General features: G+C 48.0%; 1 protein-coding gene across 1 annotated transcript in view; it reads left to right on the top strand.

Annotated features, from left to right (window-relative positions):
* Positions 1-27,637, top strand: part of GTF2IRD1 (GTF2I repeat domain containing 1) — a 72,532-nt gene that overhangs the window by 34,694 nt on the left and 10,201 nt on the right. The window contains 15 exon segments of the mRNA XM_071574989.1: positions 561-644; positions 2,015-2,198; positions 3,414-3,439; positions 6,112-6,232; positions 8,456-8,493; positions 9,498-9,578; positions 11,291-11,380; positions 11,925-11,984; positions 12,427-12,492; positions 13,632-13,815; positions 14,942-15,000; positions 15,185-15,250; positions 16,078-16,161; positions 21,531-21,714; positions 22,423-22,451. Of these exon segments, the coding sequence (XP_071431090.1) occupies positions 561-644; positions 2,015-2,198; positions 3,414-3,439; positions 6,112-6,232; positions 8,456-8,493; positions 9,498-9,578; positions 11,291-11,380; positions 11,925-11,984; positions 12,427-12,492; positions 13,632-13,815; positions 14,942-15,000; positions 15,185-15,250; positions 16,078-16,161; positions 21,531-21,714; positions 22,423-22,451 (1,356 nt within the window).

Below are 27,637 nucleotides of genomic sequence, written 5' to 3'. Positions count from 1 at the left end.
CAGCACATACCTGCTTAAAACTTGGTGTTCTTTCAAAACATCTAAAACCCACCAATCCCAGTGTGATTCTGCAGTGGTTCCTGCAGGGATCAGCAGTGGGGAGGAGACTGCCATTTCCCCACCTACTCTCCACCCAAGGAAAATGCAGCCTAAATATGCTGATGTGTTTCCATCCAAACCCTCACCTGTCTGTCTTAAAGAGGAGAAAAAAATATGGATGGGACAGTTGGGAAAGAGGAGGTGACCAAAAAAGTCCAGTGTGAAATGGCCGTTCCTTTCAAAAGTTCATTCCAGGTAGAGTTGGCTCTGTCGCAGAGGGTCTTTAATGCCAGGGTTTACAAATTTTATGGGGTCATTTCTTAGGAATCTGCTTTGCACATGCCCCAGCGGGTGTGTGGGGCTGGGAAAACCAGCCTGGCAAAATTTGCTCAGGAACAGAGAAATCATTTTTAAAGCAGCAAAGTCTTGTTCCTGCTTCTCAGTGCTTTGTGGGAGAAAAGTGCATCTGCTGTGTACAAACCATATGGAAGTTTCTTATTTCTTGTATTTTGTTTTGATAGATAAGTGGGACAGTTTTATAAAAGAAACTGAAGATATCAACACCCTTAGGGAGTGCGTGCAAATTCTGTTTAACAGCAGATATGGTGAGTAGGAGTTAATATCCCATTATGCATCTGCAGCGCTTGTGGATTGCATATCATTATATAGCAATCATTTTTGTTCCCTAACACAGCAGCAGAAGCCATATGCTAGAGCTCCCTGCTCTTCCTAACACATTTAGCTCAGCAGCTTCCAGTCTCTGGGTGTCTGTTGAAGGTTATGTCAATATTTCCATTTGGAAACACCCCCTCCACCATCGAGGAATTTATCACTGGGCTGTAAAGCAGCTCCAGCTGGAAGTATGGCATGCCAGTTCAGAGCACCCAGGGCACCGGGGCATGTGTCCCTTTTAACATTAACATGGCAGGTAAAAAGAAGGTTATTGTTATTGCAGCTGCCTTTTCTTTTCCATCCGGCTGGCTTAAAGATGTTGTTGGTGCTCCCTTTGCCATGGGCAGTGCTTTCCGGGAAGCTACTGGGCAGTTGGAAGCTTGGGAAATCACTTGAGAATGGGCTGATAGGCTGGCTCTTCACCATCAGTCTGTGTAATTCATGAGGTATAGATGGGCTGTAGATGTGTGCTGTGTCAGCTGTGAGTTATATATGGGCTTGAGATGAACTGTTTAAATTATGATCTATATATGTGGTGCTCAAGTACGTACAAAGGGTAACAGAGCTGGGAAAGGGTCTGGAGCACGTGTCTGATGAGGAGCAGCTGAGAGAGCTGTTTGGGCTCAGCCTGGAGAAAGGGAGGCTCAGGGGAGATCTTCTCAGTTTCTACAATTACCTGAAGGAGGTTGTAGCCAGGTGGGGGTCAGCCTCTACTCTCAGGTAAGAAGTGACAGAGTTAGAGAAAATGGCTTCAAGTTGCTCCAGGGAAGGTTTGAATTAGATATTGGGTAAAATTTCTTCACTGAAAGGGTGGTCAGGCACTGGAACAGGCTGCCCAGGGATGTCACTATCCCTTGAAATGTTCAAAAAATGTGTAGATGTGGCACTTGGGGATATGGTTTGGTGGTGGGTTAACAGTGAGAATCAATCTTAGAGGGTTTTTCCAGCCTTAATGATTTTATGATTTCATGTGCTATGCACCTCATGAGTTACAGAGCTCACAAACATGCTGTTGTGGGTCACAGGGAGTTTGGGGATGGCATGTGGCTCATCCCTGACTTGAACATCATTGGGCACGTTTGGGAGTTTTGGAGGACACCATTAGCTCTGTTTACTGCTGCTTTCTCTCTTTGTTGTCCCATTTCCCATTAAAGATCTGCTCCTGGGGCTCACCTTCTGGCACAAGCAAAGAAGAGGACAGAAAGCACTTGCTCTGCTTGAGTTCAAGCCTTTACACCTTCATTTTCTTGTCTGTAAAAGAAAAAGTGCCTGTGTAAATAAAAACAGTGTGTTGGCCTTTCAGCTGAAGCCTTGGGGTTAGACCACATGGTCCCAGTCCCCTATCGGAAGATTGCCTGCGACCCCGAGGCAGTGGAGATCATTGGCATCCCAGACAAAATACCCTTCAAAAGACCGTGCACCTACGGTGTCCCCAAACTCAAACGTATATTGGAGGAGAGGCACAACATCCATTTTCTTATCAAAAGGTGGGTGGTGAGAAAGGCAAGGGGGAGTTCATGGCTTGAGGGTACTGGGGATTTGAGCTGTGTTCCCTCCATGCTCACAGAGTTTGTTTTGACATCGAAAACTCATTTCACACTTTTCCAAAACCTCTGGTTTTCATCTCTCTCTCTTTTTGCAAGGATGTGGCAGGCCCACCTGTAACATGGTCACCCGCAAGTCCTGCCACCCTGTTTTAAATGATGATGGCACCAGACATTGCTGGTTCCACACAAAGCATTTTGGGTAATTATAGCACCCTCTGATCACAACACAACCCTTTCCAATGCCATTTGGTGGATGAAAGTGGTGTCTGAGGGGGGGAACATCCATATTCATGATGCACAGGGATTCCCCTCCACCTTGTTTTTCGTTTATCACTTGTGCACATCCTCTGTATCTGGTGATGAGGATGTATCACCTGTGGGCTGGGCACTGTGTCTTGGTGTCTGCATTTGCACTAGAGTAGGAGGAGTGGATGCATTCTCAGTTATCTCTGTGCTGTGCAATTCCCCTTTGCTTCTCTGTCAGGAACATCTGCTTATAATATATTTATTTATTCAGTCCCTGGCTGTACAGCACTTGTGTTGTTCCCCTGCTAGAAGTGTGAAACTGCAGCACAGAAAAATCCCAGCTAAGGTTCCCACAGGGTCTCAAATCACCAGCATCAATGGAACTCAGGCATCCTAAAAGGAATTAGCTTTCCAGGTGTGAACTGGTAGAGGAGCCACTTTCTTCTGTGCCGCTCAGCCTGCAACAGTCTGGATCAGGCCCTGGGATGTGGCCCTGGATGCACTTTGCTCCTGTGAGCAAAGTTGTGGGTAGCACCAAAATACGATATTCAGGAGACAAGTGACATCTGGTCGATGGTCTATGCTGGGAAGTGAAGGTTCAGCAACATCTCCTTTGGTCCCACTTGTCTCTTTTCGTAAAGCCAGCCTATAGCAACCTTATTTAATAAGTTAATTAAATTAAAAGAATGACTTAGAAGCAGATTTGGAGGTGCTTTGGTTAAAAAGCATATGCTGTAAGGTTGCTTGGAGGCACAACAGGCTTAAAAGGGTTTTTTTTAGCTAAAAAATTAATTTCCTTTTTTTAAAGAATAAATAAGTAATATTTTGAGTTGGTTTATTGCTGTTCTTTAATAAAACCTCCAATCATTAGAAGCACCTATTTCTAATCCTCTTTTTTTTCCCTTCTAGGATGTTTGATGAGAGAATTTTTACAGGTATGTTCTCCACATCCTTTGATTTATTGCCCACAAAATTGAAAGATTATCCAGAAGGCAGAGTTGAAGTAATGCCACCTTTAAGCACGAGAAGTGCGGGACACATGCAGTTATGCTCAGTGAGGAGAAGTCTTGTCTGAACTCTACACCAGGATGTGCTGAGATAGCCTTTGCCTGGGATTAGTGCAAGCTCTGTGCTCCCCTTAAAAACTGAGTTTTGAAGGTTTAAATGAGAATTCCTAATGTGTGAAGCTGAGCTGGCTTCCTGCACCAGGCTGAGCCACAGTACAGGTAGAACACAGCATGTTTCTGTGCTTTCAAGAGGAAGAAGAATCACTGCTGTGTTCCTCACTGGTAAATTACTCTCTTTTTGTGTCTGGGAAGTGCTAGCATCATCTAGCTGCTGACTGTTTTTAAAAGAAAAACAACTAAAGTCCATTTTTTTCAGTGATAAAACCCTGGAGAGGGAGTTCTTTGACTTTCTTTACTTTGTGTTTTCACTCCTTTTTCTATGAGCTGGAGAAGCCAAATTAAGTCTTCACTGTGAGGGTGGGCAGGTCCTGGCACACGTTGCCCAGAGAAGCTGAGGATGCCCCATCCATGAAAGTGCCCAAGGCCAGGTTGGACGGGGCTTGGAGCAACCTGGGCTAGTGGAAGATGTCCCTGCCTGTGACAGGGGATTGGAATGAGTTGATTTTTAAGGTCCCTTCCAACACAAACCATTCTGTGATTCCATGAAAGTACTTCTTGGCAGATACAAGGAACCAGGTACATGCTGTCCGATTCAACCCTCGCTCCAGCAGTGCCCTCATCACATACCCTCTACACACCTGTAATGTGGCACTGCATTCAAATTTGTCATGCCCAGCCTGGCTCCTGGCTTGCCTGGGCTTGACTCACAAGTAAAGACTTAGGGTGTTGGGGTGTTGTTTCTGATTTTTTCCCTGAGTTGCCAACCACACACACACTCACAGCTCTCCATACTCAGATATCCCTGCCAGGCAAATTATCACTCTGACCCCAGGACAGGCCTAGCCCTAAGATTGCCCTCTGGGCACAACGATGCTGGAGCCACCCAAAGGGGACCTCAATCAGAGCCTGGAGGGGGTCCTGCCTACCTGGGGGGTTTCTTAATCTTAAGTCATTAATGGCTTTTTTTCTCAAGAAAAAAAGATTTCTTTAAGCTTTAACACATCCCCAAGGGATGGAGCACTGAACTGTGTCTTGGGATGCTTGGTCTTTCCTTGCATAATGGCTGCATGGTATCTGGGAGAGGCATCATGTGCATCAGCTCAGGAGCTGCTGGTAGAGAGCACTGTGCCATGAGCTCAGGGGTGACATCACAGGGAGCTGCAGGTGGAAATGAGCCCAGCAGAACTGGGGTGATTGGCAGATCTGTCTCTCCTGACTGGTCCCTGCAGGGCTACCAGAAGCAAAACCTATTAAACCTGTCTTTTTGTGGTTTGCATCAGCACATCAGCCTGTGCAAAAGAAAAAACATCTACTGAGTCAGGAGGTGCCATTTCTGCAGAGACGCTATTTTCTGAGTGGAGGTGTATTTGAAGTTGCCAGCTGCAAAGTATCCCAAAGCTTTCCTGTATAGTTTTGCTCACCCTTTAATTAAAATACCCACCACTGCTCAGAAACCTATTTTTGCTACTCCCCTGGGTTGCAGTTTCAGGCAGGCTCGGCTGCTACAAGAACAAGATTTGGTCCATAGAAAGCACACATTAAAAGGAGCCTTCCGGACTGTCAGTAGATAAATACTGTCTTAAAGGCTCTGTATTGTTGCTGATCCCATTGCTAGAGCCCTGTCCTTCCTTGCAGGCTGGACCCAAAGGGAAAGAGGTTTCATGTTCCCATGGATGGGATATGTTTTTGAAGGGTGGGGATATTGCAGTGGTGCTTTGAGACCAGCAAAGGGCCTTTGGCAGTAGCTGTTTAACAACACACCTCTGTAGTTTCTGCAGCCTCACAGTGTAATCTCATTCTCTCCTTCCCTCAGCCCTCATCCTTCAGCTCTTTGCTCACTTCCCCTGCCTGATTTTATTTCCTATCCTGCCTTCAGATTACTTTTTTCATCCCCAAGGTCATTGCTGAGGCTTCATTTCAGCTCCTTTCAGGCTGCTGAAGAACAGGGAAGAGAGAGGAGGTTTTTCATGGTGACAGGATGCTTTCGTTCTTCTTGGTGTCACTGTCTGTGGGGCTTGGAGGCCATGAGACAGGGCTGCCTGTGTCATGCTGCTACTCTGGCTTTTGTGAAGCTCCCATCCAGTGCAACACATCCCCTTCCTTGGGACAGGGCTGTCCCCACTTTGGGTTTTGCTTCTGCTGTACTGGTTCATGGCCCAAGGTTTTCTGACCCCAGTCCCTGCCTCTTGGAACCCTGTCCTGGCAGCCAGCCCTTTCCAGAGATGCTTAATCCTGGCGGGGCTTCCCAGCGCACACATAGTTATGCAGAGGTTTAAGCAAATGTCTTGCTAGTAATTTAACATGTAAACCCAATTAAATTTGCACCCTTCTCTTTCCAAGTAGGTAACACTTGCAAACCTGCTCCCCACTTTGACCTCATCTCTGGGACTAGGAGGGGACTAGGCTGCATCGTTGGCTTCTCCAGTTTTTAATTGTTTTTGCTTTTCCTCCCCAAACCCACAATGCACATCTGGCACCAGGAAGCAAATTTACCAAAGATCCAACCAAGCTGGAGCCTTCCAGCCCCCCCAGGGAGATTTCACCTGAGCCACACCATGGGGCTGTGTTGGACCTGGCGGGAACATCTCAGGCCAACAGTGGGTAAGTGGGGCTTCTGTCCCTGTCTCCTGCAAAGTGCCATCTCTGAGAGAGTTATCTGGGGAGTGTTAGCGTGTGCAGGAGGTTACTGCTTTATCCATCAGCAGTGTTCAATGGGTGCAGAAAGTTGCCATGGGTGTAACTGAGTAAGCTGCAGTGTCTGGGAGATGTTGTAGGTCCATGGTGGGAAGGTGATGTGTTCTGCCTCCCTAAAATCCCATTGCAATGATACAGTTAGCATAGGAGTAGGCTAAGCAACCCCATCCTTTTACTAGTCAAAAGTTTTGAATCATTGATTTTGAACAAAACTGGTAAAATTGGGGCCATGCCTGAGCAGGCTGAGATTCTCTGCTGGAGCCATCTCTGATGTTAAAACATGAGCTAAGGATTCACCTTCAGCCCACACCATAATAGCATCCTGCTAATTAAGCGTTGCTTGTTTTTAGAGCTCACAGAGAGACTAATAGTGGATTTAATAAAGGTCAGCTCATAGAGTTCAGCAGGGCAGGAAGCCTTTTATAAGAGTACCTGTTTCTGTTACAACCGTGCCAGACAAGCAGCCTTCTCCTGGCCTTGCTTCACATAGCTGGCTCAGTTATGGATGAGGTGAGAAGTGCTCTTCAGCCTTTCTGACACAAAGCCTCACTGCCCAGCACTCATAGCTCCACCAGCTGGGGCTGCAGACTGTGCTATGGGATTGGTAACTTCTGCAGTTCAGGATGGGGATACTGCGTAGCTTGTCTCCTCCTCTTGGGTTCCTCTCATTTCTTGACTCTTCATTGACATAAACCTATGACAGTCTGGAGTCTCCTCTAGTTCTTCCCAGTGCTGCTTGAGATTTGTCCCCTTGGATGTAGCCACCACATCTCCCTGAAGCTGTGTATGCTCTGGGCAGGGGAACCTGCAGCATTAGAGCAGCCAACGAGTGAGCCCAGCAATGTGCTCAGCACTGAAATCTCACAGCTTTGGAGGGCAGAGACCTTTTGACCTGCCCAGTCCACAGGGCTGGCATTTGTCTCCAGCCCTCTGGGTATCTTCAGCTTCAAAGGAGGGTTTGTGGGAAGTTTTACTTTGTTCTTCCTGCAAATGAGGAGCCTCTGTGCCTTAGTAGGAGCATTTCCATAGCAATGGTTCACCCAGGTCAGAGCCCTACTCCAGGAAAAGGGCAGTGCCCAACACTCTGAGAGAAAGGCCAAACGCTGTGAGGGGTAACGTTCTCCCCAGGGAAGCCCTCCTCCCAAATTTCCCTGGTGAAAGTTTGAGTTTGACCTGAAGTGGGAGAGTTTAAAACCCTTTCCAAGGCTCCTGGGTAGTACATACAGTACCTTCTAGACCAGTGATCCTTTTTGCCCATACCAAACTTAGGGATAACATTTCAAGAGTACTCCTGGCTTGTTCTGTGATCTGTTCTGCTGATGCTGCTGAGTGGATTTAGGTGAGTGAAAAGTGCTTTTGAACATCACTCCTGAGCCAACAGGGGGTATGGCACTGGCTCAAAAGGGTTTTCCTTCCCCCTAAAGGACCAACATCATGGAGGAGTGTGTCTTACACACTGATCCTCGAGTCCCTTACTGCCAAGGAGCCATGGTTGTTTTTGTTTGAGAGACAGAAAGCACGCACATCCTGAGGGTGTAAAATAATCTCATTTGTATGCTGAACACATTGTGTAAATTCCTGGGCACATGAAGTTAACTGTAGATGGGAGTTTGGGATAGTGCCCAGTTTTCAGGGAAAAGAGCTTAGAGCAGAGTAAATATTTACCAAATCACTTGACTTTTTTTCTTTCTCCCTATTTGTTTTAGCTCCCTGAGTTACTACATTGTAATGATACCTTATTCACTGCTCTTTGTCACAAAGGGATGGAGCCAAACAGGTTTCAGGCTTAAAATGTCTCTTGCTTTCCAGAGCTCTCTGCTGTGGTCCTCTGCTATGGTGTCCAGAGGCAGGGCTGCCATCAGTGGGGGTGCAGGACCAGGGCAGATTTGGGACCAGGGCTTATTTGCAGGGAAACTCACAGACCATGGCTTTTCCTTGCATTCATAGATGCCATACCACTGTTGGGACTTTGGGTGACCCCGGGGACACCTCTTCAGCCCTTGCAGCCCTCTGTGATGCAAGGCAGGGTTTCCCCCTCCTGCCAGGATTGGTCCTACGCACACCACTGGGTTTTAAGCTCTCTCTTTTCTTGCTCCATGACCACCTCTCTTGTCTGCCCTTCCCTTCCAGGTCTGAGAAGTGTAGTGTTTCTGAAAGCTGTGAACCAGGTGAGGAATAATTCATTTTCTATTGCGAAACAGTGATACTGGGAATCACACTAGAGAAACATGCCTGCAAAGTAACTTGGACATATGACATCTGATTGTGCCATAGTACAGTTCTCTGACAACTTTATCCCCGTTTGATAGATGGAGAGGTGAAGGCTCTTACCCTGTGACCCTCCAGCTGGGGCCCAAAAGTTCATAAATTGAAATAACGAGACTTAAGCCTTTGCTTAAATGCAAAACTAAGGAAAGTCTTCAGTCTCTGCATTCCTTTGAAAGCCACCACTGGGAAGTCAGCTATGTCGGTGTTCTGAGCACCATGAATGAGAAGGAAATGCTTTTCCCCAGATTTATCAGCTTGGACCCATTGAAACAGCACACCAAGCCTCGCTGCCTTGCTTGCCCAAGCTGCAAGCCGGGACTCAGCCCCTTTTAGTGGATCAATCCCGTCCTAAGTGAGGATGTTTATCTTGAGGTAGAGGAAGCTGGGTTGAGCACTGTGGCCAGCCTTTTCCTGGGACAGCCAGGCTGAATTTTGCTGGGGTTCAGCTGGTCACATCCTGGTTGGGTACAGCTGCGGTCAGCCCTCTCAGATAGGGGTAGGCACCAGGCATGAGTTTGGGAGCATTAAAAATGCCAGGAGCACCCACTGGAGACAGCTTCTCCGGTGTCTCCACCAACACCTGTTGGTGGCCCTGTTCATTTTAAATGAAGAAAGCCAGGAAATGAGGATGTAACAGGGGCCAGCAGCCAGTTCAAGGGCACCAACAGCTCCTGCCAGCCGAGCTGTTTGCAGAAGCCATGCCTGCAGGTGTCCCTTTGGGTACCTCCGTGCCATGTCCTTGACGCCACTGAGCCACTTGGCCAAAGCCTGATTGATGCAAGGTGCTCAGTTGGCACTGAAGTCACAGCTAACCACACTTTCCCTGCATTGGTGCTGCAATGGTGAGCAGACATGGCATTGCTGGATCCTGTTGGTGACTGCCTTCTGTTGCCTTTCCCCATAGGTACCTCAGGAGAGCTAGGTGGGATCAGGCAGATCAAAATTGAACCAGAGGAGCCGGACATCATCCAGATCACCATACCAGGTAGCTGTCTGTGTGCAGTGGCCACTATGCAGGCAGAGCTATGCATCATGTCTCAGTATTCTGCCTTGATCAGAGTGTTAGGAGGGCATCTCCCAGCACTGAAGTTTCCCTTGTGCACGTGCAATGGTCTCCCTTCGCTGGCAGTCCTTTTAAGGAGCATATTGAGATTTCCTGGTAGGATTGGAAGGTGTTTTAGGGTTCCTTTTGTTCTTTTTCTCTCTCCTTCATTGCTTTCTTATCTTGCCTTTCCCTTGGAGTAAGCAAGCTTGGTTTGCTGCCTTCCTTCATGCCATGGGCTTAGAGGTTCCCAGGTATTGAGCGCAGGATGCTTTTGACAAGGTCCTTCATTTAGAAAACGAGCCTGGTTATGAAGAGTTCATAAGAACAGGTCTAACCTGCTTAATGCAGGGTTACTATTAAGCCCATGCTGAAAGTGTGTTGGATTTATTTTGGTTTATTTTATGTTGGAAATTCCCCACGTTTCTGCCTGCAGAGGTCAGTGTCAGTGGGTGGTGATGGAGATGAGGTGCTTGAGAGCAACTGGGAGAGTTGTTTTCCACTTACCTGACCTGGACAGCACAGCAAATGGTAGGATGATCCTCAGGGTTTAATGAATGAATTGTTAGCAGTTTGCATTTTCAGTGTGCTTTGCAATCATTAATTAATAGTCTTACCAGAATAAGGGCAGCAACAGGACTCAAACGTTCCTGGGGGTGAGCGATGCTGGGGACATCAGTGACACCCAGCCCCACCACACCAGCGCAATCTCTGTTGCACCCAAATTGTAGCAGTCCCCTCAGTAAGGTGATAGCTGGGGAGTCACTCCAGGATTGGTGTAGAATGGTTAATAATAGGGGAAGGAGAAGGACCAAGCTATAGTGGTACATCAAACATTTTCATTTTCAACTTGGCAGATAAGAAAGAGAATACATGGTGAGCTGGTGGTGTGTAGGAGGAGGAGGAGGGAGAGTAATTACCATTTCTCCAGTGCCAAGGAAATCATATATCAAGTCCAGAGTCCACCTTTTTTTACCTTATTTGAAGATTGAATTTAAGCAGAGGGAATACAACTGAGGGCAGGGAAGAGGACTAATAGAAAAGAGGTTCTCACATACAGGGAAAAATTTATGAAATTGGGATTATTTATCCCGTGAGGTCAGAAGTGACCCGATTGAAGTACCTAAACTAGCTGCAACTTTATTTAAAGCTGAATTTGGATGGTTCTTTGAGGGTATTGGAGAGCCTAGCACCTGGGGAGACAGGTTTAATGGAAGAGGGCAGACAAACTGTGTAAGGGAAACCCAAAGAGGGGTGACTTTGTGGAGGCAGCGTCAGTGGAATGGTTTCCCCCCGCTAAGTTAAGCGGCATTAACTTTTTAAGCCAAAATTGAGTATTTAGATAGGATAAAGCCAAGTAAATAATTTTGAAGTATTTTTGCACTTCACCTTCCACAGTGGTTAGGAAGAGACTTTTGCTCCTTTCCCTCAGGCCAAGAGGTTGGGTGTGTTTCAGGGATGAGGTCTTGGTGATTCCAGAGAGGAAGAAGGCAGATGCATCCCCAGAGTAGCTTCTGGGGGGTGTGCGAGGCTCCCTGAAATGGGTGGCCCTTCACTCGGTCCTTGCTGATAGGCCAGGACCTTCTGAGCCCTGTTTTGGGAATAGTGTGCCCCTGTCATCAGAACAAAAGTTGCCTGTGGGTTTTTGTCTGCAGACAGATCACCTGGTTTAGGCGAGATGCATGACCCGGTGCCCACACACGTAGCCTCGGAGGAGTCAAGCTACATCCTGGAAGCAGGAACAGGTACCAGAAATTAAGCATCTGGGACTGTGCGATGGCACTGGTGTGAATGCAATGTGTCAGAAATGAGGAAATACCATTTCTGAGCCAAAGTGCTGCAGCTGGGACCCAATTCCAGAGTCTCGGCCTCAATCAGGCCAGCCTGGGAGCTCCAAAAAACTAACTGATGGCTTTTCTGGCACTGTTGCTCCTTCCCAGCCCCCAGCATGTTGCAAACCCCAGCCCCTCTTCCTGGTTCACACCTGGAATTTACCTGTGGAATGTGTGCTGGCCCAGTGGCTACCCTTGCTCCTGATGAGTCTCTCCTCTCCCAGGGAACCCACAATGAAGGGCAGGCAGGCCTCTTGTATATAGGCACTGGGTTTATTCTGCCAGTGCAACTTCTGGCATGCTGGTACCAGCCCAGCCTCTGCTGGGACACACGTTCAGAACTTTTAGTGAGGAGAGGGAGCATTTGAGTAGCTGTAGGACACCCAGAGAACTCCTGTTCATGTCTGGTCTTCTTTTGTGGGTGCCTGCTGCTGCTAACCCTATTTGTCTTCATCAGGGACAGAGAAGGGGCCAAGCGAGAACTCTCAATGTGAAGAAAAGCAGATAGAGGGATCAGGTGAGTGTACGATGTACTCCAAGCATCGCTCATCATTGCAGGTTTTTGGAAGGATGGGTGAACACTGATGTCTTTTAGGTTGGGTTTCGTGAGCTTCCTGGGTTACCAGCAAAGCCTTCAGCCTCCAAGGCCTCAACACAGAAGGGCACTGCCATGTGCCTGGGCTCTGTCCTCCCCTCTCTTGCTTGGATTTACCTTTCTACGTTTTTTTTTTCTTGTTTCTGGCTGCTAGCACAGCTCTGTGGCAGGTGCATCTCTCCCCTTCCATGCTATGGAATGAGCTTGGAGGCAGCTGCCAGAAGACTGGCACTGATTTGGGGGCACAAATAACACAAAACTGGCTCTGCCAGAGGTCAAGGGCTGCTCACCTGTGCCATGCATTGCTTGCCCCAGAAGCAGCTGCCTGCTCAGACCAGTTCTCTCTATTGTTTATTTTTTGCAGATGGTGTAGGGGACGTTTTAAGTCATTTAAGGAAACAAGTTGAAATTCTGTTCAACTCACGATACGGTAAGATGGTCATTAGCACACGTTCATCGTGCCGAGTGCTGGCCTTCTGAGCTACCATTTCCAAACCAGCTGAGTGAAAATGCTATCTAATTTGTTCATTTGCTGTCTGCTGGGTTTACAAATGCATTTGAAATCTCCTCAGGCCTTGTTATTGCAGCTCTTCCCATTGGTTTCCTCAATGCTGTTTCACTGACTGCAGCCCAGGAATTGCTGCCGTAACCTTCAGCCTTTCTGCCACAGAGGGAAGGTCCAAAGTGGTTCCTGCATCACTTGTTTAAAATATCAGAGAGGGTTTTCCACTCAAGGTGATCATTGCATCACTCAGGATGGCTGGTGGCACCTCTGGTGGGGGCTGGCACCCAGCATGCTCTGCTCACCTCTTCTTAGAGAGGGTATTTAATCTGAGAAAAAGTACAAATGATGTTGCATATGCATTTTAAGAGCTGGCAGGAAATTTTTGCCACTGGTAGGACCAAGAGATGTGGCTCTGCCTGGCAGTCCTCAAAGGTTGGAGGCAGAGCTGAGTTGCATCTGCTGGGCTTGTAGAGCCCATTGTGACCAGGAAAAGAATAAGGACCAGGATGCTCTTAGACAGGGCTGGGCACTGGAGGTGCAGCTGAAACAGCTATCAGAGTGATGGCCCTCTCTGCAGCCCATGCTTTAATAACAGACTGGGAGTTGTCATCCACACTGATGGGATTTTGTCCTGGTTTTTCTTCTCTGCCCAAACAGTGCTGCTTGGCATTGGCTGTTTGGTTGCTTTTGGCAATGTTTAGCAGACCAAGGGGAGCCCTCACCATGCCAGGCTGCACAGGCTGATGGGGCACCCCTAGGCATGTTCCCTGTCCCCTCACCTAACAGAGGAATTTCCGTGGGGGTCTAGATGTAGATTCCACTGCTTACAGCCTTTACAGGAAAGCAGGCTCTGATAATATAGCAAATGCAAAAGCCATCTCTGGGTGACTGCCTGGCTCTCTCCCTCATCTCATGTCTGGCAGTGTCAGGGACATCCCCATCAGGCATAGAGTGACAATAAACTCCCCCAAAACCTCTTCAGTCCTTCACCAACATACCATGTTGCTGTTGCTGTGACCTGACGTGGAAGTCCAGCAAACTAATGAGATTGGGTCCCCATGCAGCGAAAGCCATAGGAATATCAGAGCCGGTCAAAGTTCCCTACTCGAAGTTCCTGATGTATCCCGAGGACCTGTTTGTTGTGGGCTTGCCAGAAGGCATCCTACTGCGCCGTCCCAACTGCTTCGGGATTGCAAAGCTGAAGAAGATTCTGCAGGCGAGCAACAACATCCAGTTTGTCATTAAAAGGTAAGGTGGGTGGAGTGGCCTTGGGATGATGTTTCTGCTCAGAGCTCCTGCTGCTGTGCCATGTCCTGGGGAACATCCATCACTTGGTCACTTTCAATAAATTTGCTTGATTAGAAGCAAGGGTTGTTCCCTTGGTGAAGCCATCTGTTGGAGGCAGCAGTGGTGTTGTCATCTGTCCCTTGATGTTTTTGGGGTTTTTAACCTGCTTTTGCAAAGGTTTGGCCATGGCAGCAGGGAGCATCCGAAGCTGGGGGAGAGAGCCTTTTAAATTTCATGGCGCCTTGGTGTGGGGCAAGGAGAGGGACTGGGAACCTTGGAGGGTTTTCCTACATAAAACAGCTCCAGCTGAGTTCCAGATGTGCCTATGGAGTGCTGCAAACATTAGGGAAGATGCCTACTCTGTGCTGGGGAGGCAGGATGTCACAAGACCTATGGGAGGGCTGTGAAAAGCCCAACCCATGTAATGCAGTAATATTGCCCTGAAAGAGGGAACAGATCTGGCAGAGATGGATTTTAAGATGTCTTAGGTATTTTGTGGAGGTTTCTCCCCCAGTTGCTGATACAACCAATGTGGCTGAAACAGAAAATAATGTTAATGCGTGGGAATATGAAGATTTTGCAGTGTCAGAGAAGCAGCTCCCACGCCAGCCCAACCACACTTTGGGATTTTTCTTGTCCTGATCTTGGACCCATTTCTTAGTGATACAGCTTCAGTGCAGCTTGTAACAAGCCCTGCTATTGCCTCACTGTGCAGTTTTAGCATTAGGTACCCAGGTCCAACTTTTTGGGACCAATTGTATGTTGAAAGGAGCCATTCATGGCTTCTTTCATCCCTGAGAAATGTTCAAGACCATGTCCACAAAGCCTGTAGCTGCTGACTTAAGCTGCTAAGTCATCACCTGCTTAATCTCATCCCAGGGAGCACTGCATCTGTTCATTAAAGAGTCTGTCAGTGTGAAAACTATGTCCAAAGTTCTCCTGCTGCATTGCACGAGCTTTTAAATGGTGTTAGACAGGTTGAGTGGTTTGTGGCTGTAGTAGTGGTGTCGTGGGGATGCTGTAGCAGCAGGGTGTCACCGGCCAGGGAGGTCAATCATGTGCCCTTGGCTTCTCTCTTTTTTTCCAGACCTGAGCTGCTGGCAGAGGGCATAAAGGAGCCATCATCGGACAGCCCCGCAGCCAAAGGTAGGCTGACAGATGCCCAGCAGCTGGGCCATTAAGGGCTAGGTAGGAGAAGAGAGAGAGTGGTTTCATACAGCATTTTCTGGCCTTCCCTCCCCACCTCGTTTTTCGCCTGGAAAGCCCCTTTCCCATACATCCCCCTTGGCAGCACTGCGAATCCTAATTCCTCTTATGTCCCCTGTCTCAGCCGCCGGCGAGAGGGACTCGAGCGAGGTGCTGATGGAGGACGCTGTGAAGAGACAGGGCTTTCAAGGTGGGGGGCTGGAGACATCGTGGGGGCTGAGGCAGAGCCCCTATCCCACTGCAGGGGCTATGTGTGACAAACAGACGAGGGAAGGGAGTGCCACGGGTGTTGGGGCTTGGTGGGTTGACAGAAGTTCAAGGGAAGGCTGGGAGGAAGGAGAGAAGGAGGTGGGATGAGTGCATAGGCAACCAGAAGAGAAAATGTATGGCCGGGACAGGCAGTCCCACAGGTCCAAGCTTGAAGTGCTCTGCATGGTGCCCTAATTAACCCACTTTGCTTATCTCCCTGTCTGACCTTGTGAGTTGCATAATTAAGTTTCCAAACTTCAGCGTTTGCCTTTTCTGGTTTTTTTTCCACCTGGGTGGTGATGTTTGTATAAATGCCACTCCAGTTCAGCCTGTGCTGGCAGCAGCGTGGTGGCTCCCAAGGGGGAAGGAGTGATGGCGAGAAGCCAGTGGGCTGGGTGGGCAAGTGCTGCCCTGCTCAGGTATCCCTTCTTGGGCCCTGGGGACCTGCAAGGGTTTGTGCAGGGATGGAGCCTTTCCAAAGTGTTTGGCTTTTCAAGAGGCTTTGAAATGTGTTTTATTTTAACACAGGTAATTATCGTAACTGAATCTTCAATTTCACGTGGCTTTTATTCTTAGCAAACAGGCAGGGGAAAAAAAATCCCATATTTCTGTTTAGATTGTTTTTAAGGACTTTGAATAGCCCACTCCAGAGATTAGCTAATTGCAAGATAAGGACTTTCCTATAATTAGAAAATGGCATTACTTAAAAGTCACTGAGTGCCTTTTCATTTACCAGCAGAAGTCCATAATTGTTTCTTTATTTTACAGAAAATTACGATGCCAGGCTTTCCAGAATAGACATCGCTAACACACTGCGGGAACAAGTCCAGGACCTGTTCAATAAGAAATATGGTGAGAAACCAGGCAGGGAGTTGGTTTTATTCTTCCCTTATTCCCCCTTAATTTTTTGTTCCCTGTCTCTCTCCTCTCCTCCTGATTCTTCCTTGCCAGATACTTTCTCTCGTATGCCCCTTGAGCCACTGACACCTCAGAGGGCCAGGAAGGAATGGCAGATCTGGGAATTGGTGCTCTTTGCTGCAGGAGTTGTGGGAGTCCAGGGAATGGCGAGAAGTTGGGAAGAGAGAACAGGCTGTAGCAAGCACCTGCAAGAGCACTGGGGGACAAGTAGATGCTGTCCCCACTGTCCCCAGTGCATGGAAATGCTGTTATCTCCATGTGGTGGTTTAGGAATGGTATTCCCCAATTTAGTGTTCCCATTAGAAGCACTCCAAACTAGGTGCTGCTCACTCACTTCCCACTCCCCCTCGCTCTGCAGGTGACTGAAGTGGAGAATCAGAGGCACAAAGGGTAAAGATCACAAAAGTTGAGATAAGAACAATTTACTGAAAACAGCAATGGAGTAAGAAAAGAAACAGTAACAGCTACACCATCAGTAACAGAGAAAACTGGTGCTACCCAACTGCTCCCTCTGCCATGCTTACTCCACCAGAAGGAACCGCTTCCATGTCCCTGGAAAATGACATGAATAAGCTTTGGGTCTTAGCCTTGCCCCCTTTGGCTACTGCAAAAATTAACCCTGTCCTGGACAGAACCAAGACTTCATCACCACTTACTCTATACCATGTACATATGCCCAAATCCTACACTTTCCAGTGAAATACATACAGATATATATATATATATGTACCTATACAAGCACAGGTATCATTTCCATAGTCAATAGCCATCACTCCAAAATTTCTGTTGAGTTCATATAGTCCATGACTGTGGGTTCTATCTATGCTAGACATCTTCCAGGGCAGGAGGGCTGTTGTGCCCTTGGCTGGTTGCAAGCTGCATCAGGAGCTCCTGACTGCTGTATCTGGAGCAGCCCATCCTCACTGTTCATGGTAGTTATGGCAGAGTGTCATTCAGCAACCAGTACAATCCAACATTAGGGACTGTTCTCACACAAAAATCAAATCCCTTTGAGGTAGTCATTGTGTTTCCCCATCCCTTTGCATCACCCACCAAGTGCACCCAGGTCCTTGAGCAAAAATGATCCCATGGATGGGTTTGCCTTTGCTTGAGACTAATCCAAACTGTCTTCCCTAACATATTCCTCATGTGCACCATGGGGACTTTATTCCCCTCTACAGCACAGGGAGGTTTTGGTTGGGTATGCCCAGCTCAAAGGGTAGAGCCTCAGGTGTTGGCTAGCCAGGTGGCCTTCGCTAAATGTAGATCCCAATGTTTGAAGGTCCCACCACCCACTGCTTTCAATGTGGTTTTTATCAGTCCATTGTACCGTTCAGTTTTCTGAGAGGCTGGTGCATGACAGGGAATGTGACACACCCACTCCATCCCAAACTCTCTGGCCCAGGGGTCCATGAGGCTATTTTTGAAATGAGTCCCACTGTTCGACTCAATCCTTTCTGGGAGGCTGTGTCACCACAGGACTCACTTTTCCAGGCCCAGGATGGTGTTCTGGGGAGAGACATGAGGCACAGGATACATCTCCAGCCCCCAGTGGTTGTTTTTACCACTGCCAGCACATAGTACTTGCCTTGGCAGGTTTGTGGAAGTGTGATGTGATCCACCTGCCAGGCCTCCCCATAGTTATATTTCAGCCATCATCTACCACACCACAGAGGAACACCACCTGCTTGGCCCTGCTTGACTGCAGCACATTTCACAGTTATGGATGACCTGGGAGATGTTGTCCCCGGTTAAGTCCAACCCTCGGTTGCAACTCCATCTGTAAATCCCATCTCTTCCCCTATCACCTGCCACATCATGGGCCCACCAAGCCAGAAATAATTCACCCTCAGATCCACCTGAGACACTTAAATCTTGGCAGCCAGACCCACCTGTCTGTTGTTGTGCTGTTCTGTAGCTCAGCTCTTGGGTACAGGTGCATCTACATGACATACTTTTATAGCCAGCTTCTCTGCCCAGGCCGTGACGTCTTGCCACAATTCAGCTGCCCAGATGGGTTTCCATCTGCGCTGCCAACTGGCCTTTTTGCATCGGTCCAGCCACCCCTACAGAGCATTTGCCACCATCCACAAGTCACTGTAGAAGTAAAGCACTGGCCATTTCTCTCAGTCAGTGATATCTAACGCCAGGTGGACAGCTTTCAGCTTTGCAACCTGACTTGATCCACCTTGTCCCTCACAAGCTTCTGCAACTCACCAAGTAGGGCTCCATATGGAAGCTTTCCATTTTCAATGCAGCAGGTGCTGTCAGCAAAGAGAGCATGTCACCTTTCATTTCTCGTAGCTGATTATTTGGTGGGGCCTCCCGACCACATCACCTCCTCCTCTGATAATGGTAATCCAAAATTCCGACCAATTCCTGATGATCTTCAGGATCTCTGGGCAACTGGGGTTTCCTGTCCAAGCTCACTGTGTGATGAGAGCGATCCACCTGCTCCCCATGGCATCAGTGGTATGATGTGTGGAAGGGGCTTCCCCTTGGAAGATCCAGTTCAGCCCTGGCAGTCGGGGTGCCAGGAGGAGCGAGTCTTGCTGACCACCCCCTGGCTCCCCAGCTCATGGATCATCTCACATATGGGAGTCACAGAGTCTCGGTTGGTGTGGTATTGCTGAGGGTGCACTGTTGCTGTGGCTATCAGTACCGATTGCTCTTCAACCCTCAGGAGTCCCACAGCAGAAGAGTCCTCTGAGACCCTCAGGAGTCCCACAGCAGAAGAGTCCTCTGAGACACCAGGCAAGGCGTCTTAATTTCCTCTGTCTCCACAGCAGCTATCCCAAAAGCCCAGCGATGCCCTCTCCTGAGGTAATCTATACCACGGGTACACAGGGCATCTGGACCAGTCACGATGGGGTGTCTGTGCCATTCCTTCCCAGTCAAGCTGACTTCAGCTTCCAGTACAGTGAGCTGTTGGGATCCCCCTGTCACCCCAGAAACAGAGATGGATTCTGCCCCTTCATTTCTCGATGGTATCAAAGTACCTTTTGTGCAGGTGTCAACTAAAGCCTTATGCTCTTGTGGGTCTGGTGTGCCATCGGATCTACACAGTCCGGTAGATCCGATTGTCCGTTTCCTCCACCTGTCTAGAAGCAGGGCCTCTTTAGTCCTGGTCATGGTAGTCTTTGCTCACTTCTTGTAAATATGACTTGGAGAACCCTTCAGGAGGATCAGAAGTAACATCATCTGTTCTGTTTTGTCTGAGGACTTGCCCATTGGTAACTGGAGCAGCATTTATCCTTGAAGAATTTCCTGCAGTGGTTGTCCTTTCTCTCAACTCGCTCACTTCTGCTGCTGGGGCAGAGGTGGATTTTCCATCCCTTTTCCTCATGTCTTCTCCCTGGTTATGCAGGTAAAACCACAGCTTGCCTTGTGGTGTATATCTTCCCTCTCAAGCAGTGGGGCGCTTGCTCCCAAGAGCAGGGATTCTGGTCCATACTGGGACAATGAGTTTGTGCGTGATGATGGCACGCTCTGTGCAAACTTCTGCCACATGCATTGTGTGCACTGGACCTCATCTGGGTCTACAGGGGACTGCTCCTTATTTGGATCTCTATAGAGTACCTCCAGCACAGCTGATGCTCTCAGGTACTGGATACCTTTCTCCATGGTGTTCCTCCACCTATTAGATCACCCTTGAAAGAACACCTTTCCCTCATGCTTGACAGGACTTGCCTCCAGAGGCTGAGAGTTTCTGTCCTCTTCCCAATCCCCTTGTCAATGCCCACATCCTGGGACAGGGATCCAACCCTGTTGCTTGGCTTCACTACCACCTAGTTCCATATCATGGGCCACAATATCCCAACAGTGGAGTAGCCGGATCACCAGGGGCTCTCCTGACTGGCAGCTGAAATCTTTTTACACATCTTGCAGCTCACCCAGGGATCGGGTGATTATCTTTGGCCATGTTTCTTCCTCCTGTTCTGAGGGCTCTGCTTCCTCTTCATTCCTCACTAAGTGAACTGATTTTGTCTTGGATTTCTTCTTCTGTATAGGGGCTGCTGGTCCTGGCACAGGTTGTTCCTCTGGTTCACCTGCAGTTTGAGTGGCCTCTTGGTCTGCTTTCCTTCTTCTCCCCCCAAGGTCTGTCTAGTATCAAGCAGTGTCTGATAAATAGTAGCCAGGGCCCAGCACATCACGTAACTTTATGCCTCTCTGGAATAGGCACAGCACAGGCACAGCACAGCATTTTTCTTTCAAATATTCTGCCACTTTATCCAGGTCCTGTAGTTGTTCAGAGGTGAACTTTTAGACTACTGGAGCAAAGTAGACCTTCAAAAACTGGCCCATTTTTTCCCACCATTCATGACTATCCACCCTCTGGGTTTGTCTCTGAAAGACCCTCCTTAAAATCTCTTTTGTAACTCTAACTGTGGTGTGGACAGCACTGAGGAGACTTGACAGATCTAGCAACAAGAACATGCTTTCCATAACATTCAAAGGGAATTAAAATTCTTAGAGGCTGTTATAACAGGCCTGAGGGAGAAAAAAGGGATGAAAAGCTGGGGAAAATCATTCTCCCTTTTCCCCCACAGGCTGAATATGATTATTAAAGAATTCCCTGAGGTAGCATCCAAGGGCAGGGCAGGAGAGCAACACTGAACACATGTCCCAAATGACCCTTATTGCTTTTGATCTTATCATGAGGATATCCCACAGTACAGCAACAAAGCAATTCTGATCCCTCCCCCTGCTCTGAAAAAGAGCACTGTGAGGAGCACATGATTCATATACGGGTGTATATACAGGGTAAGGTACCACAAGCAGGTGAACAGACCAAGCAACATTGTGCCCTAATAACCTCAGGGTCCTAGCTGTGTCCCTTCCTGCCTACTGCAAAGCTTAACCCTGTCCTGGCCAGAACCAGGACACCCCTTTTCTCAGAAAGGGTAGGACTTGTGCAGGTTTCCAGGTACTTGCAAGGAAGTGTGTAGCTGCAGTCCTGCAGCCAGACCTCAGAGAGGGAACATGCCTATGGAGTTATCTCCAAATAATGTTCCAAAGCAAAGAGCAGCAGCATTTCATCCATCCCACTGCAGTGCACGGGCATCATTGTGCCTCTCCTCAGCCCCACCAACTCTGCTGCACGTGTGCCTGTCTTGGGACCCCTTCCTGCCATCGTGGAGGCAGCCTGGAAATGTTTGTCCTTGATCTAATGCTGACCTGGTGCCTCAAGCAGCCTGTGCTGTGCCTTGGTGGGGGTAGGGATGGAGCCAGAACTGCAGCAGAAATAACATCCCTGGTATCCCACAGACTCACTGTTTACTTACTGCTCACTTCCATCCCAGGTGAGGCCTTGGGGATTAAATACCCTGTGCAAGTGCCATACAAGCGGATCAAGAGCAATCCAGGGTCGGTGATTATAGAGGGGTTGCCCCCCGGGATCCCGTTCAGAAAACCCTGCACCTTCGGCTCACAGAACCTGGAGAGGATACTGGCTGTCGCTGATAAAATCAAGTTCACCGTGACGAGGTACATGACCAGAAGTGTCAGCTGCCCCACAGAGGGGCAGAGGAGGAAGCCCGCCTAAATGCACTCCCTGCCCTGCAGCCCGTTGGGGCAGGTCTGTAAATGCCTCCAGCTCCCCAAGGCAGCAATTGAGTTGACAGCTAGGGTCAACAGAAAGAAGGGGACCATCACAAAATAGACACTCCTGCTCTTTCCTCCCTTCAGCTGCCCAAGGAGATGGTGAGGAAGGCACTGACAGGAGAAAAAGGTGCTTGATGCAATTGATGTGCAGGCAGAGAAATCCTAATCCCTTTTTCAGGAGGCATGAGACAGATTGTTCCTAGTGCAGGGCGGTGCTTTAACTCTGCCTGTTCATGGCATTGCCCTCTGGATTTCACACCCAAAGGGAATGGACACAGGTGGGAGGGGAAAAGCACCTTAATTATGTATCACACTAAGGTGACACAGGGAAAAAAGTGGACTTAGGACTGGCTCCATCACCCTCTTGCTGGACCATGCTGCCTGTCTTCTTACCAACAGGGAACATACTGCCCCAAGCAGGGACCTCATCCCCACAGAGCTCCTGCTGGTCCCCCACAAGTCGTGCCACAGCATGTGAAGGACAGGCTGATTCCCAGCCTTCCCTGGGCCATAGGAGGGTGTTCAGTCCATGAGTCCTGGCTTCTCAGTCCCATTTCATTTTAAATCTCCTTTTTTCCTTATTTTTCACAGGCCTTTTCAAGGACTAATCCCCAAACCTGGTAAGAGATTTTACCTTTTTGCCTAAGCAATACATTTGTCAGGTGTTTAGTGGTGGTCAGGGAATTGTAAACTGTGGATGGCAAGCAATAATTTTATCAGCTGAAGGAAGGTTGGCCTGATTCACTTTCCTGGGCTTCCTACTTTGGTTTTGTTGTTGTTTAGCTGCATTTGTTGCCTGAGACAACGGGCCTTAGCATCACCCATTGGTGCTGCTGGTGTTTCCTTGAAATGATGGCATTTTTCAAGAGCTAATCTAGGGCAGAGGTCTGTTTTCTATTTAAGAAAGCACCCACTTTCTTAAGCTTTTTCTTAAAATAAATCTGCATTGCAATGAGTTGGCAGGTTTGGTGGCAAGGGAGGATCATGGGAAGGGATGATTAACCGCAAAGGGTCCATGTTGGGCTGCAGCAGTGTGGTACTGAAAGCCCACTCCATCTTGTGGGCATTCCATGTGTGGTTACACTGGGGAAGACATGGCATAGGAGAGGACAGGGTGTCTGGGATGCACTCCATACACAGCTGCTCATAGCACCATCCCAGAGCCATGTCCTTCACCATGTATCTCTGCAGTAGCTTTGTCTCTCACTACTAGGCTGCCTGGAAAAATGAGCTGCCATCAGAAACATGGATAAAAACCTGTCTAGGTTTTAAATGTTTGTAATTACAAATGTTGGAAGAACACAGTTGGGTGCAAAGAACCTTGTCATCTTTATTCATGGCTTCCCCTTTCCTTGGCCAACCTCCATGGTGATTGCACACTTTAGGAAAGACAAATATGGGAGAGAGGAAAACATTTATATGCCCTTATTTGGAACAACAGAAAGGTGTTAAAGCTCTAACAAAAGGTGAGCTGTCAGAAAAATTCAGGGATTGTCCTTGTGTTCACCCTCTGCATCCCTGTGTAGGGTTGAAGCCAATGATCCCTCAAGACCTCTGCAGACCTTGACCTTAGACCTCTCTTTTGGCTCTAAGCAGCAAGGTGCCAGCTCACATTGGCCAGACCTTAAACCAGCCCTTGGTGAAATGCGAGTTTTGCAGAAGTCTTGTTTTCCACAGAATTACATGGCTATGTATCCACTCCTCCAGCCACATCTTGCCTTCCCATCCCCAGCCATAATCAGTATAATTACATTAACAGATACTGATCTGGCACAAATCACATCATTAACAAAGGAGCACATCAGAAGGCAAATACTTCAATGTGCTACCTTGACTGGGTAGCCTGCTAACAGAGATGGAAAGGAAACTGATTTTCCTTTCGATATACAACATTTTTTCCCTCCTTCTCCAGCTGAATGCTCCCCCACAGACTGGCCCTTCTACTGCAAACCTAAAGATATATTTTATTGCGTGTTATTGTGGTACCCTGAGTAGGCTCAGCAGGTCACAGCATCCCTGTCAGGCTCAGTGCTTCACTTCTTCTCCTCCCACTGAGGTTTTAAATAAGAGCAGTCACAGCTGAGGTGTTTTACTTACTTGACATCTCAGTTTGTTATAGACTATTTCCCATACTTGCCAAATCTTCAGAGATAATTCCAGGAGTTATAATTATTTTCTAATAGTCAGACTACCACTGGAATGTCTCCTCCAAAAAAGAGCTGTCTGTATTTTGCCCCCCAGAAAATCCCTGTTGTCAGTAATTAACCTTTCATTTGCTTTTCCACCCCATTACACCAAAGTGGATGGTGGCAACATAGTGGTACAATCACTGCCTTGGCTTTGATCGCTTTTCATCTCCCTTAACAAAGCAAATGATTTCCAACTAGCCAAAGATCACTAAACATTTAAACTGAAGTGTCATTTTTACCTCAATCTTGTGTAGTGAAGCCCTGCCATGTAAAATGAAGAGCAGCAGTGTGCTTGGCATTAAAACAAAATCTATGGAAATCACTTTTATTTCACAGAGGAGAGTTAAAACAAAAGCAATAGTTTCTCCCAAGCAGGATGGCATTGCAGAAGTCTTTAAAAGCTGGAAAGCCTAGGAGGTGACTTTATAAGTGTAGGGAAAGTTAACAGGTTTTGTGGACCATTTTGGCCAAAAATCAGATGATAAGTACACATTTTAAGAAAAAGGGAAAATTTAACATAATTTTTTAAAAATCACTTTATAGTGCTTTTAGTTGCCCTTAGGTTAAATTACAGTGTTTAATTTGCTTTAAAGCTGTGCACCTCCTGCATTTCAAAGAACATTCCCAACAAGTGCAAGACCATGGATCTCTCTCTTTTATGGACCTTCATTTTTTCAGTGCAACAGAAACAGATAAAAGGATTTCAGTATGATCTGAGCACTTCACATGCTTTCTTCTCAAATTAATGTGTTATTTATCCTTTGAGATGTTATCTCCCCTCTAATGGGAAACGGGAACAGGGGAAGCTGCTGGTATAGAAGCAGCTGGGGCCCCTGTGCCTTCAGGGATGCTGTTTGCAGAAGATGGATTTTGGGGGCCATGAGGCTAGTGTTTGGAAAAAAACCCTTCCATAGTGCAAGTTTGCAGCCTCTCAAAGGTGGGACAATGGCCCTGAGGCCACTGCTGCCAGCACTTCACATGCCTGGCCCCCCGAAGGGCTTTAACCCAGAAGCACAACCCTCCTGGCATCCAGACATTTTTGTTTTGATTTCCAATGTCTTCTCTCCACACAGCTAAAAGAGTCTGGTCTCTGCTCTGCAAAAAGACCTTCAAAACCCCTTTTTGAAAGCAGAGTGATCTTTCAGCATAAACAGGAGTGAGTGAGCAGAGATGAAGCTCCAGTGCTATTAACACACTGCTTATTCTTTCTTTTCTTCCTTCCTGAGGCACAGAGATACAAAGCTGACTTAATATGAGCCTTTGAAAAAAAAATATCAAGCATAAGTAATCTAGCACACATACAAAAAAATCTTTCTCTATGTTAATTTTTATGTGCTTTGATTGAAAATGTACACCAGCTCCACCTGTCCTATTCCCCAAGCTCCCTACCACCCTGATAGCTTATTTCCTATAGTCCAATTAATAAACTAGGGCAGGCAGTGTTCTTTAATTAAAAAAACCACACATCCAGGCATCCTTTTTAGATATTTTTTTTAATCACGAGCACATTCCTCCTCAAGACTTTGATGAGATGTGTATTGCATTGGAAACTCTTAGAAAGAAAAAAAGATAAGAGGAAAGCAGTGATGGGGGGCTGAGCACATCTTGCTCCATCACCAGGTTGATTTTTGAGGTCGATGTCTATCTCCCTTCACCCATCTGCCCTGTTTAACTCCTCGTGGGAGCAGTCAGGCCCGGGGTGAATTATTTTTCACTGTTTCTAGTCTGAAGGTGAAAATTCAAGCAGGTTGAGCATACATATACATTTATATATATTTGTAATTACGAAGGTTTAAATTCAAGCAAGGTAGTGTGAGTAGCTGTGGAACTTCAAAGCCTGTTTGTGATTCCACTCACCTTTTTCTTTCCCTAATTTTGGTCTCCTTTTCCCATTTGCTTGTGTGTGTGGCATCCTCTTGTTTTTGAGAAGGCAGCACCATCACCCACCTCATCTCAGCCCTCATAATCACTTTGCTTTTACCTCCCCTCCTGCTCCTCGCCACCCTCATATCCTGTCGTATCCTTCACAGACACCCCTCCCCAGTTTTTCAGGGTGACTGTCACACAGTCAGATGGGTGCTGTTTCATCCTGGCTGTGGTCCAGCACTTTGGGTTGTGCTCCATACCTCACAGTACAGTGGCCCTTAGCCTGCTGGGGTGGGGAAGGCTGAGCAGCCCATGTGGGTTAGCAGGACAAGAAATTTTAGTTCTCTTTCTTAACCAGCATGAAGAGCACCTTGAAATCTTCCCCTGAAATGCTGCAAATGCCTTTGAGTTACTGCCAACCAAAGGAAATGCCATGCTGCCCTTCCTAAACTCGTTCTGATCCATATTGGAAAGATGCTGCCATATGTTTCTCTACCTCGCTGCTTGTAGTCTGTTTGCACTCTTGTCTGCATTCCTGCTTGCAGAAGTCAGGCCAGGACCTTGTTGCCTCTTGGCCTGGATTCTAGCTTGGCTTTCCCAGCATCAGTATAATCCATCTACATCTCTTCCCCTTTGCATAAGTGCTGCCCACAGGGTGCCCACACAGGCAGAGTGTCACCAGGGATTTGGGGGACCAGGCTGCAGAGAGCATCACTTCTTTTCAGGCAGGATCCTGCTGTGTGACAGCGAGTTGGCAGTGCTGCAGCGACTCATGGCAGGATTTGTCCTCCTGCAGCCCAGGGTTGCACAGCCCTGGCTCAGTGCCCCAGTTCATGAGGGCCTGAGGTCTGCACCCAAACCTCAGTGTGTGCAGCTACCCTGGGCAGAACCCCATGTTTTTCTCTTCCTTTGATGCTGCTGAACCACAGGGCTTTCCTCCCCCACACAGGGAATCGGCAGAGTGCAGTGCTGCAGTGGCTGCTTTCCTGAGCCTGTCTGAAATGTGGAACATGTATTTTGAGCTACTTCAGATTGCTTATGACTCTGTTTAGGAAATTTGGACACATGCTCCTGCTCTCTCCTCAGTCGCCTCCAGTTTGCCAGTGCCAGTGCATTGCAGTTTGGCAGCAAGAGCCTCCCCGCTGAGCCCCTTCCTCACCGTGGTGCTGCAGCCCCAACCTCCCCACCAGCTGTCCCCGTGGCTGTGACTTCAGCAAGATGAGCTGGATCCTCACAAGTCTATGGGACCAGACGGGATCCATCCCAGGGTGATGAGGGAGCTGGCAGAAGAGCTTGCCAAGCCACTGTCCATCATCTTCCAACAGTCCTGGCTCTCTGGGGAGGTCCCAGATGATTGGGAGTTGTCGAATGTCCCCCCAGTCCACAAGAAGGGCTGCAAGGCTGACCCTGGCAACTCCAGACCTGTCAGCCTGACCTCGGTGCCTGGCAGGGTTATGGAGCAGATCATCCTGAGTACAATCACACAGCACCTTCAGGATGGACAAGGGATTAGACCCAGCCAGCATGGGTTTAGGAGGGGCAGGTCCTGTCTGACCAACCTGATCTCTTTTTACGATCAGGTGACCCACCTGCTGGATGAGGGGAAGGCTCTGCATGTGTCTGTCTGGACTTCAGCAAGGCCTTTGACACTGTCTCCCATAATATACTCCTGGAAAAGCTGGTAGCCCATGGCTTGGACAAGTGCACCCTCTCCTGGGTTAGGAGCTGGCTGGAGGGTCAGGCCCAGAGAG

This window comes from Pithys albifrons, chromosome 21 (genome assembly GCF_047495875.1).
Source record: "Pithys albifrons albifrons isolate INPA30051 chromosome 21, PitAlb_v1, whole genome shotgun sequence".
Classification (NCBI taxonomy): Eukaryota; Metazoa; Chordata; class Aves; order Passeriformes; family Thamnophilidae; genus Pithys; species Pithys albifrons.
Note: the sequence above shows the minus strand (reverse complement) of the source record. Positions and strands in the feature narration are given on the sequence as shown.